Source organism: Urocitellus parryii, chromosome 5 (assembly GCF_045843805.1).
Source record: "Urocitellus parryii isolate mUroPar1 chromosome 5, mUroPar1.hap1, whole genome shotgun sequence".
NCBI classification, from domain to species: Eukaryota; Metazoa; Chordata; class Mammalia; order Rodentia; family Sciuridae; genus Urocitellus; species Urocitellus parryii.
Window position 1 is genome coordinate 44,521,759 of NC_135535.1, and position 18,794 is coordinate 44,540,552.

The window sequence follows — 18,794 nt, forward strand, 5'->3', positions numbered from 1 at the left end:
TCAACATGCACCACTATCATATTTGGTCCTGTACAGCAAGGAATGTACAGCTGAAGCAACCATGGCAAGTTTCACTTGCAAGAGTTTCTTTAAAGAACACCCAATAAAGAAACAAAAGTGAATGAATGAAACAAAAATGAATCCCCCAAACTAAAGAGTAAAAAAAAAAAAAAAAAAAAAAAAAAATCCTCCCACACGTTAACACTGAAAATCTGGCCATTTTTTTACACAGCATGTTTTCCTCATTCCACATAAAACAGGTCCTCTTCCCAAAATCTCAGTCTTTTCTTTTTTTATAAGAGACACATATTAGTGCCTCAGAGCTTTCCCCAGCCATTGGAAGAGCTCATCTTGATAAAGCATTTTCCAGCGCACATTGGCTTCAACGGTTTCCACAGCACGTGAGAAAGAGGCAGCAGCTACCCCATCATAGCTCTTCATGAAGTTCTTTAGCTGGAAACAGAAATTTAAAATGATAAGGATGCATGTCTTAAAATGAACTCATATGCAGCATATTTGAACAAGAATCCCTTTGAAACAAAAGTGCCACAATTGAAACCAAGGGAAATCCTGATAAGCCCTCTAGCTTTAATTGCCTCTAGTTGCTTGCTTTTAGTTAACTTGAACATCCTTCATTTTGGAGGTCATGCAACTGAGCCACATATTGTTAGTCTCCCTCCAACTCTCCTGTAGATAACACTGTGGGCCATGATGACAACGGTAGCTGAGGTTACTTTGCAGGGACTTGAAGGCTACTTTTGTTAAAACCACCAACTCTTCTATTGGGCCTAAGCAGGTGTCCAACAGGTGACCTTCTGATGTCAGACAACCAAAAACTCCACTCTCAGATCATGCTAACGCCATAATTTTCTTCATGCATCCTTTGAAGAGTTATGAAGAGTGACTATGCCTGCATACATCACTGATTACATCCCCTCTGATCACTGGTCTCCACACCTTAAATCACCATGTTTCTTCATCCCATAAATACTCCTGTAAGAGAGGCATATTTGAGAGCTGGTCTCTCTCATCTCCTTGCACTTGGCTGCCTCTTGAATAAAATCTCTTTTACAAAACTTATTTAAAGATTGGTATTTATTTGATATAGTGGAATAAGTTTAGTAATGAAAAATATAATGGGCTGTATCAATTAGGTATGATATAATTGATTATGGAATGAAAAAGCAAAGAAAAAAGGAAGAGTGGACATTGATTACAATAAGACTCCAATTCAGCTTCTATGTCATCAATAAATATTAAAATGGAAATACTTAATTTTTCTTTCAAAATAGGTTGATGAAATTGTGACAAAGACTAGTTCTAATTACAAGGACCATTCAATGTATAAAAGAGCCTTATGAACTGAATGCAAGGATTAAAGTTCACTCTTTGTGTGTGAAAATTATTCTTCATCTTCTACAAATAAGCAGTATAGGGCTTGACACTATCTCCAATGTCAAGGGATTGCCAAAGTTATTGGAAGGCGGAAAAAAGTAATGGTGCTATACAAACTGGATGATAAATGACATTCCAATCATCCGAGTAACTAGATTTAGAAAGAATAAAGAAGAAATATGGTCTCATTCAGCTAGAGAATTTGATCATTTAGGTTAGAATTTTTAAGTGGACAGGGAAGATGCGGTGGGGTTATTTAACATGCAACTAATTGCACCTTTCTAACATAATTTAGAATTTAGTTCATGTAGAGCTTATTCTGTTAAGACAATCTTACTTTGATTACATGATACTGATGTGTTCTCTCAAAGTCTGTTTTTCCACAAAACTTTACATCTGGCAATACCAGCAAAGAATAATTGTATCTCAGCTATAGCCTTGACAGGACTTCAAAATAGTTGTACTTTTATAACAAACATGTAAAATATCCAATGTTTAACAAATACTTACTGGTGCTATCCTAAAAACTGATCTGATACTTGACCACATTTATATATATTAAGGTAAAAGAAAGAAGAAAGGATTTGGAATTTATTAAGTATCTCTAATACTCCAGGCATTGCCACAGACACACAGATACACACACACACACACACACACACACACACACAGAGAGAGAGAGAGAGAGAGAGAGAGAGAGAGAGAGAGAGAGAGAGAAAGGGAAGTCTAAAGGAATTCTTGAATCATAATTTGAATCTTTAGCTAATTAACACAATAATATATTTATATTTACATATTTATGGTTTATACTCATCAGGTATATTTCCATAAAGCAACAAACAAGACATTTTATTTTAGTTTGGCTGGATGACACATGCCTGTTATCCCAGAGGCTCAGGAGAGTGAAGCAGAAGCATTATGAGTTCAAAGCCAGCCTCAGCAACAGCAAGGCACTAAGTAACTCAGTGGGACCCTGTCTCTAAATAAAATACAAAATAGGCTAGGGGTGTGGCTCATTGGTTGAATGCCCCCTGAGTTCAAGGCCCAGTACCAAAAAAAAAAAAAAAAAGACATCTTGTTTTATGTTTTAGATTTTGTTATTTAACTTCTTAGAAAAACATAACATTATAGTGTCACTATTCACATATTATTTGTCAATCAAAAATATATTCTTTTAAAATATGTTCTGCATAGTGATATTTTTTCCCACAGCATGGAATATGCCAGATGGTGATCAACACCATTTTTGCAACTTTAACTCTGTGGCATGTACTCTTGGACTCTTTATGAAGCCAGCCTAAACACGTGAAGAAAAATTCTTAAGTTGTCCTCAAAGGCAAATGATGGGTTTCAAGACACAAGATGGTAGGTTAGATTATGTTACATGAGAACTCTCAATAGACAATGTAACTGGTGGGTCTCTAGGGGTGTATTTCTTAGGCACTAAATACTTCCCTTGTGAGCTCAGAGCACCTGAGGTGACTCATAGGACATCTTGAGTAGCTTACTCATCAGAACACATCTGGTTCACTTTCCACTGTTGCCACAAATTGATCTCAGGGCCGTATTCCTCCATAGTTCTTGTGGCAAACATGGTCAGAACAGCCATCTAACTAGTGCTAGAGGGAGGCTGCAGTGCCTTACAGATTCTGCCTCACTTCTCAATTTACAGAGTTTGGGGGTAATAAAAAAGGCATTTATTACTCCAGTTTCATTATTTGCTTCAGCTCTCTGGTAGGCTTTTTTGTTTTGTTTTTGCTGCTGCTATTATTTTTTTTATCATGTTTCCTAGATATTTACGCCATGTTACGCTTTTATTTTAAATGCTGCAAGTTTAGATATTTTTATTAAATAACATTTAGTAAAATGTCCTTGTTTTTTGTGCTCCTTAATTTTCTTAGCATAAAATTTCTAGGCATATTTATTTATCTATTAAAATATTTTAGCATTAAAATATCTCTTATGTCAGGATACTCCAGACCCCAACATAGTAAATTATCTTTAGAGTAAATTATACAACATACTATTAGTAACTACATAAACAAATAGTATTAGCCATTGTCCTAGTATGAGGCATATGTCTTCAATATTCCATGTTTAAATGCGATATCCGGGATGCACAAGATCTATGTTCCTCTTAAAGAGAGTAGTATATTGACAGGTGCATGACAGTGTTACTTTTTGGACATCAGTATGGAAACATGACAGTATCCTCTAAGGTTCCATGATGTTATACTTCCATTAACTTGAAATTAAGTGAATGATGACTGCCTCAAGAAGAAATATAGTTCAAACTACTAGATCCATGTAATTAAAGGGAAACTTCAGTTTCAAGTACTAGAGTGCAATTTTGGACAATAGAAATTTCTTACAAAATGCCCCTAAAGCTGATGAGGATCATTAAAATATCAAAAGAGTTTTCAGAATTCATAAATGTGTGGATTCCCCTTTGATCTATGAATCCTTGGAAATGCTGTACCCCCAGGGAGCACTTGGGTTTTCTGTTTATGAGGCTCAAAGGTTATGGGATATTTTGAGTGGATGTTACTTAGCCCTTTCTAATTTAAGGGAGAAGGACTGTCATCAGTACAAATTGAATCCCCCACCCCACCTGAAAATATGTGCCTCATTCCTGTACAAACAGTTAAGAGTATGAAAGCATGTAAAAGCCTCTGGAAGAAAAGGTAAAACTAAAAAGTCAGAGCAAATAAGCCTGCAATGAAGAAATTCATCCCTCATTCCACTGTGAGCCTGCATTGTGAAATTAGATCCTTTGTAGATAATGGAATAAAAGCCACAATTTAATTTAATTTCATTTTTTTAACCTCTCATGATAGGGGCACCTTGGAACATCTGAAGTGGCAATTTTTTTAAAAAGCATGAAAATTAAATATATAATATGTAAAACAAAATGGTCAACATGTGATAAAATAATTAAATGTTCATCTAAAAGACATTATTTTTCATGGCCAGAGAATGAGCAAATCAAGAAAAATATGAAAGAGAATAAGAGAAAAGGGAGAAGAAAGAACAAGGGAGGAGATACAGGAGACAGGTGGGAGGAAAGGGGATAGAAGAGGAGAAGACAGAACCCTAGAGAGGGAGAGGAGCAAGGAGGGGCCAAGAGGGGAGGAGCAGGGAGAGAGATTTCACTTCTGTGTTCACTTGAATGGCTGAGCAGATTGTGACTAAATGTCTTTCATCCCCAGACTATTGAATATAAAATCATGACATTAAATGTACTTCATTTAAATACAGAGAAAACTGAAAGCCATCATTAATTTAATTGTTCTTTCTGTTTCCTATGGATTGGAAAAAAGCCTTTCCATTTAGAATCTTTTATTTAAAAAAAATAGTGGAAAAATGTTCTGGGATTTCAAAGCTAAATCCTTCAGGGTTGGGAACACACATAGCAGGGATAAAGGCGGAATTTCAAATCATTACAACCCAAGCCTTGGCTTAGCCTAGCTCCTGGTGTGATAGAATCTAAGTTAGCTCATGGGGTATGATCTCAGGAAATTGGGCAATATTAGAAGATATTAAGGTTGGTAACAGGATTGACACACCCAGGAGAATGCTGCTTGATGGGATTAGCTTTGGGTAACAGCATCGAGCATTCTGTCAGTGGAAACTGAGGAAACCATGATCCTCAATGACAATTATCAGCTACATTTTATAAAAGTGGACAGCAGAGGAAAAGACAGTTTGAAGCTCATCTCATTATAATAAATCAAAAGAATCTATGTTTTGTCCCTTTCTTCTACCTGCTTAACCCTCCCCATTTCATCTCTCTTTCTGTTGGTATGTGAGTTAACAAGGGAGGAGGATACCTAGTTTATATTTTCGGAGAAATAAATGAGAGGAAAATGGAAATGTTAAATGAACCCTAGTCCATAAAAAGTCAAGCTTATTTTCATTAATAAAATTCATTTGTGATTGTGCCAAGCAGAAATTTGAAACAAACTATTAATTTCAATATATATTGCCAGATACATGACTTTCCGTACACATGAAATCATTCTGTATAACAGCCTGGACAGCATAAAACATTACTATCATGTACAGTTATATGTTGTCTGCATAGGGCTGACCACAAATCTGTGAGACTCATGTTCTACACCTTAACACCAACCTTTGACCTTAATACAAGTACTAAGTCATTGATATGATGGTTTTGTAGGTTACTTGGGTTCACAGAATCTTCTGAAGAGTGGCTGATTGGATCAAAGACTTCTGGAGTAGATTTTGGGACCCAACTTTAGAAATTATTAATATGATATGTCATGAGCTTTGTAATGTTGTGAACAACCAATAAAAAAAAATAATAAAAAAAAGAAATTATTACATTCAAAAACATTTTGCAGGCATTCAATGCTTAATATATTAGAAATACCTTTGTAAATAGAGAAGTCTTTAACAAGAGTGTGTGTGTGTGTGTGTGTGTGTGTGTGTGTGTGTAAAAGGAATGGGTGTGAATCTGACAGAAATAAATGATTGAAGTAAATGTGCAATTTTATGCTTATAAAACAAAAAATTAGAACTCATATTAAAATATTTACCTCTTTGAGTTCACCTTCAGTATTAAGAAATTCTGTAACTCCACTGATAAGTTTGGAATTCATAAATAATGCTTCTCCATACCTCAAAAGATAAAAGAAAAAAGTCTTAATGTTAATATAGGTAGTAATTTAAGAAATACTACTATAAATATATTCTCAAGGGTTCTAGTCTATTTGACTAGGGTTGTCAGAGATTGCTAGATCTTGGAGCATTCAAGATAATTTCTTTAGGGGGCAAGATAGATGAAAAGAGCTATGGCTATGGGATACTATCAGATCCCATCTGATTTGGCTCACAGTGTTTTGGAGAAATGTAAGTTGAAGCAAATTTTAAAAATGTGAGTCCTCTAAAATTGGATTCAGGAAATACTGTTATATTTCCAAGCCAAGGATTGAGCAGAAATTTTAGAACTTTTCGACTCTAAAGCAACTTAGGTCTCTGTAAGAGAAAAGCATGCCACCAAAGGAAGGAAGACTGCAGGGCCAACTAGTCATAATCAGTATGTCACACAGATATTTGGGTTTAATTAATCATAAAAGAAATTGGTATCATCCTACTGAGGTCTTAAAAATGGACTCATATTTCTCAAAAAAATGTTCCCAAAATATTAGCATTATTTTCCTGAGGATATTAAAATAAAATATCTAGTTGTTCATTTGGATTGCATAATTCTTATGTCACAAATACAATTATTTAACTTTTGACCTGAGGCAATGAACAGTTTGTGCCAGTGAAGAGAAGGAGTTCTAATTTTACTGATTTGTCTTTACTATGCTGATGATACCTAACACAGGTAATCATGTTCTTAGAAACAAGATAAGTATACTACAAAGAAAACTCTGGACAATTGGAAGCAAATGTCTAGATGTCATCACATGAGGTTTTCTAATGTTGCCCTAGCCTATGGGACCTTAAGTAATTTAGTTTCTGCGGAATTTAATTTTTCTCATCTATAAAATGAGGGGCTGACCTAGCAGAAACCATGACTTATTATAATTCTAACATTGAACTCCTCCATGGAAAAAAAGTTAGCTAAGCAAAAGCAAACAAATAATCATTCAAACAACATGAGTGACCACTAGTAATAAGTTTGTGGTTACAGAAGTAGATTATTACCCAGGAACAAAAGTAATTCTTTTTCTAAGGGAATGTCAATTATACATTCACATGTAGGTGAATAAAGCATGATCACAAAACCTCAAAGGTGTTTTGCCATCTAGTTGAAGAGTTGGACATGTAAACAGATAATTTCCTCTTAATATAACTAAATATAGTGTTGATATTATTATACACAGTATTCAGAGAAGATCTCTTTAGTTGTGGGATCTGTGAGCTTCTGGCAGATGATGCATCTAGACTGAGAATGGTGCAATTTTGATAAAGTAATTTTAGTGAACCAACAGAAACAAAAGCAGGAGGTGTGAGATGACATGGTGTGTGAGACAACAAGCAATTTGGTATTAAGAGGGTATGAACTGTGAGGCTGGGAATGGAAGAACAAGAGGCTAGGAGGTACACAGAAGACATATCAAGGAGCTTAGATTGTAAGTCTGGCACAGACCCTGGAAAGTTTTATATCAGGGAAATATCACACTTGCTTTTCAGAAAGATTCTTGTGACAAAGGGAAGAGGCGTGTATGAGTGTGCATGTGTGTGTGTGTGTGTGTGTGTGTGTGTGAGAGAGAGAATTGGTGAATATAATTAGAGAGGAATAAAGAGGCTATTTTAAGAGTACCATAGTAAAGAAGAAACTGCACTAGGGAAATGGTAGCAGGAAGGCAAAGGAAGAAATATTTAGAAATTCTGAAATTGACAAGACCTAAAGCCTAATTGATAAATATGGCTAGGAACCGGGGGAAGCCTATATAGACTTTCAGATATGTGGCTTCAGCAATTGCTGATTGGCTATAAGGTTTAATGAGAAAAGAAAGACCAAGGGAAAATGATGGCATTAGTTTTTGCAGACAACCCAGTAGGGATCTTGAGGAGAGATTGTCTATCATGGAAATATCTAGAGTACATATAAGATGAAGATTTGGGAGTGATGGTGAGAATGGATGACAACTTAAATCAGGAAGAATCTGTAGAAGGTGAAGAATATATTGGTCAGGACCCCCACAAACTCCAACATTCAAGGACCAACAGAGGAGTAGGGGTAGATAAAACCACTCCTATTTGCCATGAAAAGTACTACTGTATTTGTAGATACTCAAACCTCAAACCTCAATAATTTTACCTTTTGGATAGATATCACAGACAGGTGCATTCCACTTACTCTGAACTATAAAATCAGATACTCTCTGTATCATGGGCATTCTTGGATAGGAACTGTTGTGTATATATTAATTTTACCTTGGCTGGATAACTAGACACTCTATTATATGCTTGACAACAAAACATACTCTAATATTCTAATCATTCAAAGTTCTGAACTGAACATATAGAAAAAGTCAAAGTGCCATATAGGAATATCAGTGCTTTCTCTCAATGATATATCTGTAGAGAGAAATGTGCTTTAATATGACATACCCATTCAAATTGAACTCATTATAACAGGACAGCTGATAAAGGTGTGCTTAAATAGTTTTTATATGAGTTTCTGACAGAACAGTAAGTCTGCTTACTACCTGGGAAGAGTTATGTTTTAGAAGAACATGCAGCATTTACATCCTCTATAATAAATTTAATTTTAAGATACCATAGAGATTACCAGAGTAATAAATTAGCATAGATTATAATAGATTTAAATACTTAATGAAAACTTTTCTAATATTGAGGATGAAAAACTCTCACCATGAAATAAGATATTCTGGGAATGAATTCTACTGCAAGAGGGACCACATGATGATTGAAATGATTAATGTTTCTTCTCTACTTCATGGTTTTATTTAGGTGCTTGATAATATTTTATTTAGAAGAAATTTAAAACAATTCTACAAAAACAATTTGAGTTTCTTGTTATAATACTACTTATATCTGATTTATAAATCATTTTCCTATAATACATTCAGGATATAGGAGTTTTATGATTTCTTCAATTTTGGACAGTTTGATGGATATTCCAGGAAAGTGCTCTGCTAAACATTTTACACTCTCCACGTGTCCACATAGCATTAATTAAGGCTATTAACCTTGAACAAATTAATAAGGTTAGAGAATTGTTTAAACAGAATGAGTTCTACAGAAGTAACAATACCCATCTTGGTTGACTTTGTTAAAATGTAATCCTATTATTTGGATCTAAACTCTATCACAAAACTTGGCCTTTTATTTCTCATATGTCAGCTTTAATTTACACTTTAAGGTATGAATGATCAAATTCTTCTTTCTACCTGGTATTTAATATCTTCCATTTATCTCTAAAAAACTTCCAAGCAAGGTCTCGGCCATGGGGATTCCGAGCTACATGGATTATGACATCAATTGCATCTTGATCCAGCACCACCTCAGAATTCAGAGACAGATTTAGAAGCCTATAATGATAGAATTATAGAGAAAGTTTTAGTCCAATAAATTTTACATTTTTATAATTGTACTAAAGTTACATGGTCTAGTTTGTCATATTCTCCAAAAGAATAGTCCAGTGCAAACTTTCTTCAGATGAATTTAATAATGGAACAAATTTCAGTTTATATAAGGAGGAAGGCCAAATTCAAAGTGTTTTATTACATTAATTAAACTCTAAAAATATACATTGGATAGGGAAATCACAATTCTGATTTGATGATGTTAGGGTCCGGCGAAACGTCGGAGGAAGAGATCACAAGAGACTGTCTTATGCAACAGCAGAAGGGTGGGTTTACTTGGAGACCAGCATGCTGGGGCCCAGAGCTCTCTATAGCAAAGAGAGATAGAGCCCTGAGAACAGCTTGAGCAGAGCTTAAATACTTTTCTTGGAGAGGGCAGGGAGGGAAGTTCATTGACGGGTCAGGGCGAGTGGGCAGTTTGCCTGCAACCAAGTGAGGGAGTGCATCCTGCAGTTTGCCAGTTGGGGACAGCACATTCTGGGAACAAGATTAGCAAACAGTTCACAGTTGGGGACAACACATCCTGGGAACAAGATTTCAACAGTGTTTTGTTAAGCATATAGAAAACCAGAGTGACAAGTACCTATTTTATTAACCTTTCAATGACACAGAACTCCCTTTTAAAATTATTTTAGTAAACATTTCCTTTGATAATGAAATATTTTCTTACACACATTTATAAATCATAATGACATAATAAATCATTAAGCAAGATATTTCTTAAGCCACTAACTTCAATAAGGTTAACATATAACTTCAATAACGTTAACAAGATTTTTTTTTCCTGATCTTTAGGAAGATATAGTAACAGCTATTCAAGGACATAAAACAACTTCAGGGGAGCCTGATTAACAGAGAATGCTCTCATTATAAAAATAGTTAGAAAATCTATTGACCCACCTGTTTAATAAATTCCTGTCGTCACTACAAGTTAAGGCCTCCAACAATATCTTCTTTTCAGAAACTGCTGTAGTGGAGTGGAATTTCATCCATATGAATTCCCAAACATCTTCATCCAGTAGTGACACTCCTGTACAGTACACGATGTCTCTAACATTTAATGGTATTCTAAAGAAGCAACCCATGGTGGTTTTCTGTTAATTCAAAGCTTTGTAGCATTGAAAATAAAGACAGATAATGCTTTGCCATAGTTTTTTAAAGAGATGATTTTTTAGTTAGATTTTATCTTGAAGAGAATAATATTATGGTAATAATATTCAAATATATTAGTATGAATATATTGATGAATAAAATAATGGCTTTTATTCAAAGGAAGCTTTGAATATAATTTTTGTTAACACTCTTAAAATTATATATTTAAACAAAAATAATAACAAAGCCTTGAAAAAAGAATAAAAAACAGTTGCATTATATTTTCAATAACATTAGTAGACTCTTTGCTCTCATAATTGATAGATCCAAGAAGGACAAAATAGCGCTCATTGAAGACTAGTTAATTTGAATGAAACAAAACTACTTCCCTTTAAATTTTTCGATACTTTCTTTACAAGTAATTTTCCAAACAACTCCACAGATTTTATAACCTAGAAAACTGTAAATATAGATGATAAACATAATAAAACATAAGTAGCAAGTTATGAGAAAGCAAAAAGTAATTTTTCTCAGAGTTCAGAAAAATGACTATTAAAAATATATTACATCTTGACCTTAATTCAAAATGAAATATGAGAATGTGAAACAGTGGATATAATTAAGCTTGGCTATTCATAAATCTTAAATTATCATGTCAATTTTTGACACTACGATTCTTTTTATTAAGTATTATTCCTGTGTCTGTAATATGCCCCATGAGTACTGACTTTTAAAAATATTTCTCTGAAGGAATACTCTGATGCTTAAAAGTTTAAAAATGTAATTCTGCTTTTCTCAATATTCATTAATTCATTATTAATATTTCTCATTTGTAATTTAAATATGGCCAATAATTATAGACTGTCTTCTCTAGATAACATAAAGCACACTGATAGTTCAAACACTGCTTGGGTATAGCAGTACTTAGAAAACAGGAGGAAACTGAAGGGCTACCAGTGAGATGAACTCATCTCATTGTTAGCAGCTAAGTAGGGCTGCAATCAGGATATCTTGGAGACCTATAGAGTTGTAAAAAGTATCATATAAAATTCATGTTTCCTAGAAAAGGCTATACCTATACTATCTGTCTTTTCTCATAAATAATTAAAGTATTTAGAGAAGAGTTTGCTAACTGAAATCCTTCTTTGTGGTATTAGAGGGCAAGCATTTTGTTGATTCATTTAATTTGTTTTTTTAAAGAAACAAAAGGAAACCAGACATATATAAACCATCAAAGAACTTCACATATTTCTCTTGGCTTTCATCTCTGCTTGGACCCCCTGTAGAAAGTACCAACTAAAGACTTTCCAGTGGTTTGTGACAAGTTCTTCTTCCCTCTGTTTATGGACAGGTTGCCACAGAGCATGCCTGAATTCACTAAGTTTGTCGAAAAAATTGTGAAGAAAGTACTCATTCCTAGTAAATGCATCTTAAGATCACAGAGATGCCTCTGTCTTCAAAACTTCAAGAAGGAAGTTAAGAGACCCAATCGTTTTCTAAATTCATGACTATCCATCAAATATTATAAGGCACAGAACACAGGATTGCGTTACTGCATGACTTTGGCCAAGATATTCACACATATACTTGTATGAAAAATAATAAAATATGCACTGAAATCACAAAATCATTAACCAGTGAATATTTTCTTAGTTCTGGGAATAGCAATAACAGTTTACCTTTGAAGAGAACTTTATTAAGCTATTAGTGTGCTTGAGAGAATAGGAATTGAATTCTACAGTTAGTTTTGTGGTCACCCATAGAACTAGTTAGACATGTTTTAAGTAAAAAGGCATGCAAAAACATTGGAAGGAGGAGGAGGAGGGAGAAGAGGAAGAGGAAGGGAAGGAGGGAGAGTGGAGAGGGAGAGAAGGGAGGAGGAGAAAGAAAAGAGGAGAAAAAGGAAGAGTCGAAAGAGAGGAAGAAGAAAAGGAGGAGGAGGAGGAAATAAAAACAAAAACTATGTTCCTCAGAAAGCTTTTAAGTGCTACACACATAATATAGTCATTAGCAAAGGTCCAAACACTCATTATCCAGTAGCTGCTACTGGCTGATACTGAGCTATTATAAGACACATATACAAATATGTAAGTGGTTCAGTCTGTCCAAAGTCCTGAAAACTGACTAAAGCAGCTACAGAAATAGAAAATAACATTTTTAGGCAATACTGTGTTCTAGGTCACATGTCTTATTTTATTCTATATCTGAATTATTATTATTATTATTATTATTATTATTTCTATATCTGTATAACATCTGTTATCAACTTCTCTTTGCAATAGAAGGGGCTGTTTTGAGAGAGAATATTTTGTATATAAAAATGATACAACAAGTAAGAATGTTCAGTACATGAATGTTTTTTCTATCATTTCCAACATAAAGATGACTAATGACAATAATTATAATATATCTTGGTGTGGATTCCTTTGTAATTGACTTCAATGTCCTTGGTTTTCTTAGATCTGGAGGTCCATATCCTTCCACAGTCATAAGAAGTTTTCAGCTGTTCTAACTTGAGATTTCTAGTTCTTTCTATCTTCTGCTTCTTGGACTTTCATAATGTGCATATTGGTCTGCTTGATGGTATGCTATACATTTCTTAAGCTTCTTTCACTTCTTCACATTTTTAAAAAGTATTTTTTCTCCTCTGATGGAATTATTTCCAATGAATTAAGTTTGATAATCCTTCTGCATGATATGTTCTCTTATTGAACACCTTTAGGGAATCTTTTAATTTCATTCTTGTGTTTTGCAGTTCTATGAGCTGTGTCATCCTTTTAAAAAAACAAAGGCTGAATGTTTTCTCTGAGAAGCAGATGCTAATCCATAGTGGAGGAGGAGGATGAAGGAATTATGGATTGTGCAGAGGGGAGTGAGGGGAGGCAAAAGGGGGTAGGGATGAGAAGTATGGTGAAATAAGATGGAGATTATTACCCATGTATGCTTACACTAAAAAAAAAAGATGTCTATGTAGAACTAAAAAAAATGTATTTTATTTCTTTGTTGAATTTTTAACTTTGTTTCTTGCATTTTTCTCTTAACTTTAGTAAGTTTCTTTATGACTGTTACTTTGAATTCTCTACCAGGTAATACATATAAGTCTCAGTAGAGTTATTATTACTTCCTATTAATTTAAATATTATTAGTTATATGTAAATCTTCAGTTTCTGGACATCTACCTTATTTCTATTTGGGGAACAACTTTGCCTGATTCCTCATTTTTCCTTGACTCTTTGTGTGGATATCTTCACATTAGGCCCTGCTCCCAGTTCACAGGCTAGCTTCATAGAGGAGAAGACCACCTATCAACCTGGCCAGAGATTCTGGGGACATTTACTAGCCCCTTTCCTTCCCAGAGAGAAGCATAAAGTTTTTGAGCTCTTACTCTGGCTGAACTGGAGCAGGAACTGTGGCACCTACAGTCCAACCCACTGTCTTTATTGTCCCCTAGGTGGCCTCAGATCTATCAGAACTCCTGCACTGGAAAATAGGACGTTAGTCCATTGAACAGCCTCAGAGAAATTGGGGAACTAATTGTATAGGTCAACTCTTTCACTCCCCAGGAAGAAGCCAAGAGATGAAATCCCCCTCAACCCTCCACACACATCTGCTCTGTGCTGAGAAATAGGGAAGATCTATGGCATCTTCTAATTCAAATTGCTGTCTGTCCTTCCTTGGGTGGCTTGACTGTGTCAGAGCAGTTAGAGTTCCAAGGCTGGTAAGGCGGATTCTAGTTCTTTGGGAAGCCTTGGAGAAGTCAGGGTGTTAGATGCATGGATGAAATCTTTACCTTCCTAGGAAGTAACCGAGAAGGGGGACTTTCTTTTCATCTGCTCACTCTGGGGAGCCAGGGGAAAATCTATGGTGGCAAGAGTTCAAGCTGTCATCTTCATTCTTTCTCAGATGGGTAAACTGTGCCAGACCTTTTGAGCTACATGAGAGACAAGATAGAAACCAGTCTTCTGGGGAGAGCCCAGGGAAAAGTTGGGGTACAAGATTCATGAACCATGAACCAACGGAGAAGCTGGGACCTGTGGGGTTTCTTCCTGATCATATGATGCTATTTCCTGAGTAGAGATTCTGATGAATTATATCCTGAATCACCCTTTTGATTTTGATGAATCTGGCTTTACAGTCATCAACAGTGCAGGAGTCTTTCAATTAGTTTCTAGATGGCTTCCAAAGTAAATATGTCCATGAATTGTTGAGAAATAGGTATGTATGTCAGAGGAGACAGGATGAAGAGCTTCCTATTACAACACCTTGCTGACATAAATCCAAAATTACTCTATTCTTTAAGAGAGTACCACTGCCAAGCCCCAGGGCTAACCAATGAACTGCAAAGTAATACCAATGTATTCAACACATAATCCTTTGAGAATTAAGGAGGCCACAGATGTCACCTCTGACTTCTTTTTATCTCTTTTACAAACACACACACACACACACACACACACACACACACACACACACGGTTTAACCAATCATCTTTGAGAAATATTTGATATTGGCAAGACTGGATCTCCACCAACAGTATTCATTAAGTTCATAGTACTTAGGCAAGATGATACTTGCTAAACATTACCTCTGGGTGATAGAAAAGAACATAGGTTATGGCAAGCTTGTCATACACAGGGCATTGAGAACAAATTTTGAAAAGACATCCAGCAGTAAAGTGTTGGATAAAATGACCAATACTCTAAAGAAATTTAACACAGTTGTCCTGGGAAGGCCTTTGAAGGCAAAGTTGCCCAGATAGGGAAAGATTCTATATCTGTATCTGCGTCTTCAAACTAAGAAGAAGACTACAGAATCTTCATGTTCTGCAAGAAACATCAGGTCACGTTTCAGTCTTGTCAGCAGTGACCTCTTAGCACACAGCAGATGCATCAAATTAGATTACTATGAAAATGAAACACAAATGTTTACATACATGATGTGAAGTCTTTTGATGACACAATGAAAACAGTCCTCAGTGACCAGTGCAAATCTGCCAAATCTCAGGAAAGAAATGGTTCTATTAGCAGATGCTAGGAAGAACAATTGCATGAGTTCTATATAGCTCCTTGGAGAGCAAAGACGGAGCTGATTAGCCCAAGACTGCTGCCATGATTTTCTACCATCTCTTCCCACACCATCAATTCCTCATCTTCCTTACGCATCCACTAGATAAAGAATCAATGTACAGTTCACAAGATCATTTTTACTCATCACTGAAAATAAAACAAGATTGGTAAGCACTGAATATGTCAAGGGCCCTCAATTCCCAATGACTTCCATTGTTAATGAAACTCCCTTTTGTTGCTAAATTTGCAAAGATGTTCTAATAACATTTTAGCAAAATGATTGCTCTGGGGACAGTTTAAGATCTCTTTGTATAAACCAAAGTCATTAGGAACAAATGAAAAAGCTCATTTGTTTGTAAAGCATGAGCTAAGAAACCCACAGAACCCATAGTTATGAACGGTACAAATGAGTCCTCTGAGACACTCGATATCAGGATTACAGGGAGAGAGAGCCCCTCCTAGTGAACATGAAAATTGTTTACGAAGATGTGAATATCCCCATGGTCATTTCTTTTTTTAACTGCTGCCTCAGAAGTAAATCTTATAATGGAATCTCATCATCTGTGAAGGAAATCTGCTTGTTTTTCTCCAGGTAAGGTATACATACATAAACAGTAACTTGGTCTCCCCTAACTACCTTCATATAAGATGAATGGGGTAATGCTTAGCCAAAATGAAATGCCTTTATCTTTCTTAAGGTAGTAACACTGTGAAAATTATTACCTAATTAGTCTAACTTGTACTATGGTTTTTATTCCATTCTCATTTTAAATAGGATTATGACAGAGTTCATTTGTATGATAAAAGTTTTGAAAGCACAGTAGTTGAGTAGATCATTTTGAAATCATTTATTTTCATATTTCAGTGGTATGTTTAACTTTTAAAAAACTCTTGCTAAAAGCAAGTGCCTGAAAACTAAATGTTTTGGAGGTAGGTGCTAAAAAAAATCAAGTAGATAAAAAAAATAAAGACATAGCAAATTTTTCTTTTAAGAAAATTTTTTCCTACTGAGTTAAAAAAATAATGAAGGTTGTCTTAGTTACTGCTATAACGCATGTCACAGATTCAGTGGTTTATGAACAACAAAAATTTACTGCTCACAGTTCTGAAGGCTGAAAACCTGAAACCAGGGTACCAGTAAGGTTAGGTTTTGGTGAGGTTTGGTGAGTATATATACTCTTCGGGTATATATAACACTGACTTCTCATTATAACTTTACAAGGCAGAAAGAGGACTGGGAGCTCTCTGAGGTCATTTTTTAAAATAAGGATATTAATCCCATTTGTGAGGGCCCCACCCTCATGTCCTAACCAATACCCAAAGACCACACTTCCTAATACTATGTCCTTGGCAATTAGGATGTCAACATATGAATTTTGGAGGAACACAACCATACAATCCATAACACTGGGGAAACAAGACTAAATTATAGTACATTGACACTTGAGTTAATAAATTAAAATAATGCAATTGACTGATTAAATTAAGACAAATAAATAAGAGGATTTCCAAAGATTTTTCCATGAGAGTTTTTTTTTGTTTTATTACTTTTTTTGCTAGATTATTTTTTTTAAGTAAAAAAATTAAAAATCTGGATTCATCCAAGATAGCAACAATAAGAGACTGAACACAGTTATGATACAAATAACAACTAAGACTAATATAGTTTAATGTCTAATAATACATTGAAGTACATTATTATAGATAGACTGTAATAAATGTGTAAATTTGTAAAATGTATAATACCAGCATGTTAACTTTAAAAAATAACATACTGTGTATGTACAGAGGAGAAAAAGACTGAAAAAATAGACCACATTAAAAACATTTTCCTCAAGGACTGGGCCTTATAGGCAACTAGTCATTTTATTAACTCATGTATTTCAATTTTAATAAATGAACAACTTTTCCTAATACTGTGAAAATTATCAAACCTATAATTACATATGTAAAGATAAGATTCTGCTACTATTAGAATAAAATATATCCAATACACAAGTGTGATTGAATAAAATATAAAAATGATTTTGATAAATTTAAAATATCTTTCAGAGAAAAATTATACTTGCCAAAGGGAAAAAAAAACATTATTTTAAAATATAAATCTTGATACTTAATCAAAATATGAGTCTATTTCTAAGCAGGTTCTCAGCAGAACTAATTTGGCCAGTACCCGCCTCTAGGTTCAGGCAAGTCAAGGTCACTGCTCTGAGCTGTATTTTTCAACTTAATTGGACAGGGCTAAAGTACATGAGTTCTGAAGTCCCTTCCTGCTCTGTTAGTACAAGATTCTTTTCATTAGTGATTGTATTAACATTGAAATGTGGATTTAATTATTTTCAAAGACAATGAAAAATACTGCTGAAACCATGAGCTGCTTTAAGAGTACCCCTTTCTTTCAGTAGCACTACACATGCCATTGATGTAGAATGGGGCCTAACATTTAATTAATTTTAATTAATTTACAATTCATTCATTCATTTGAAAGATCATTTGGGTACTCTAATTGAAAATTAAAAGCTTTGGTTGAGTTTTCATTGCCAATACCCCTAATCTTGTTCTTCCTTAAAAATACTTGCATTCTTCCCTCTCCCAGGGCAGACTCTTTGACTTTAAAATATCAAACTGAAAAATAACCTAAATTTGCAAAATTTGACCCTGTTCATAAGTGTCCCCTACCCCCATCCCTCTCTGCTTCCATTCTTCAGCTCTGTCTGCTGCTCAGTAAACAGTCTGAGGCTGTTTAGAAGGAATGTGTGACTCTGCACTGAAGTGTCAATTTGTTCATCTAGAAAATAAGGATTATCATTCCTTAGAAATTTTGTAATCATCTTTCCTAGTGTAGTTGTCAATCAAATATGATGCTATGAAATTCATAGATCAACTTTGGTGGCCACAAGAAAAAATTGCTTCTAGGTTCCTCTACCATGCTCCCTGCAAAGAGGGAACACAATCTTGTCTGGAATGACCAGCCAGGGACTGGTGCTAAGGTCACTAGTCCTCAATGTGGTTGAGGTACTTTTAATGCCACAGCTAGGACAGCTCTGTTTCTATAGAATTCCCTCACTTGTTCCCAGCCCTTGTTCATTCCCAGTGAACTTTAGGTATATATATATAATAAGGACTACAAAACATCAGAACAAACAAAAAGGCA

The 18,794-nt window shown here is 34.8% G+C and overlaps 1 protein-coding gene across 1 annotated transcript in view; it reads right to left on the reverse strand.

The window, feature by feature from the left end:
• Positions 1-309: 309 nt before the first annotated feature.
• Positions 310-18,794, reverse strand: part of Trhde (thyrotropin releasing hormone degrading enzyme) — a 377,691-nt gene continuing 359,206 nt past the window's right edge. Inside the window, exons 16-19 of the mRNA XM_026386682.2 lie at positions 10,383-10,550; positions 9,288-9,428; positions 5,955-6,036; positions 310-453 (exon numbers count right to left, since the gene is read on the reverse strand). Coding sequence (XP_026242467.2) covers positions 310-453; positions 5,955-6,036; positions 9,288-9,428; positions 10,383-10,550 — 535 coding nt within the window. The remainder of the gene's footprint in view (positions 454-5,954; positions 6,037-9,287; positions 9,429-10,382; positions 10,551-18,794) is intronic.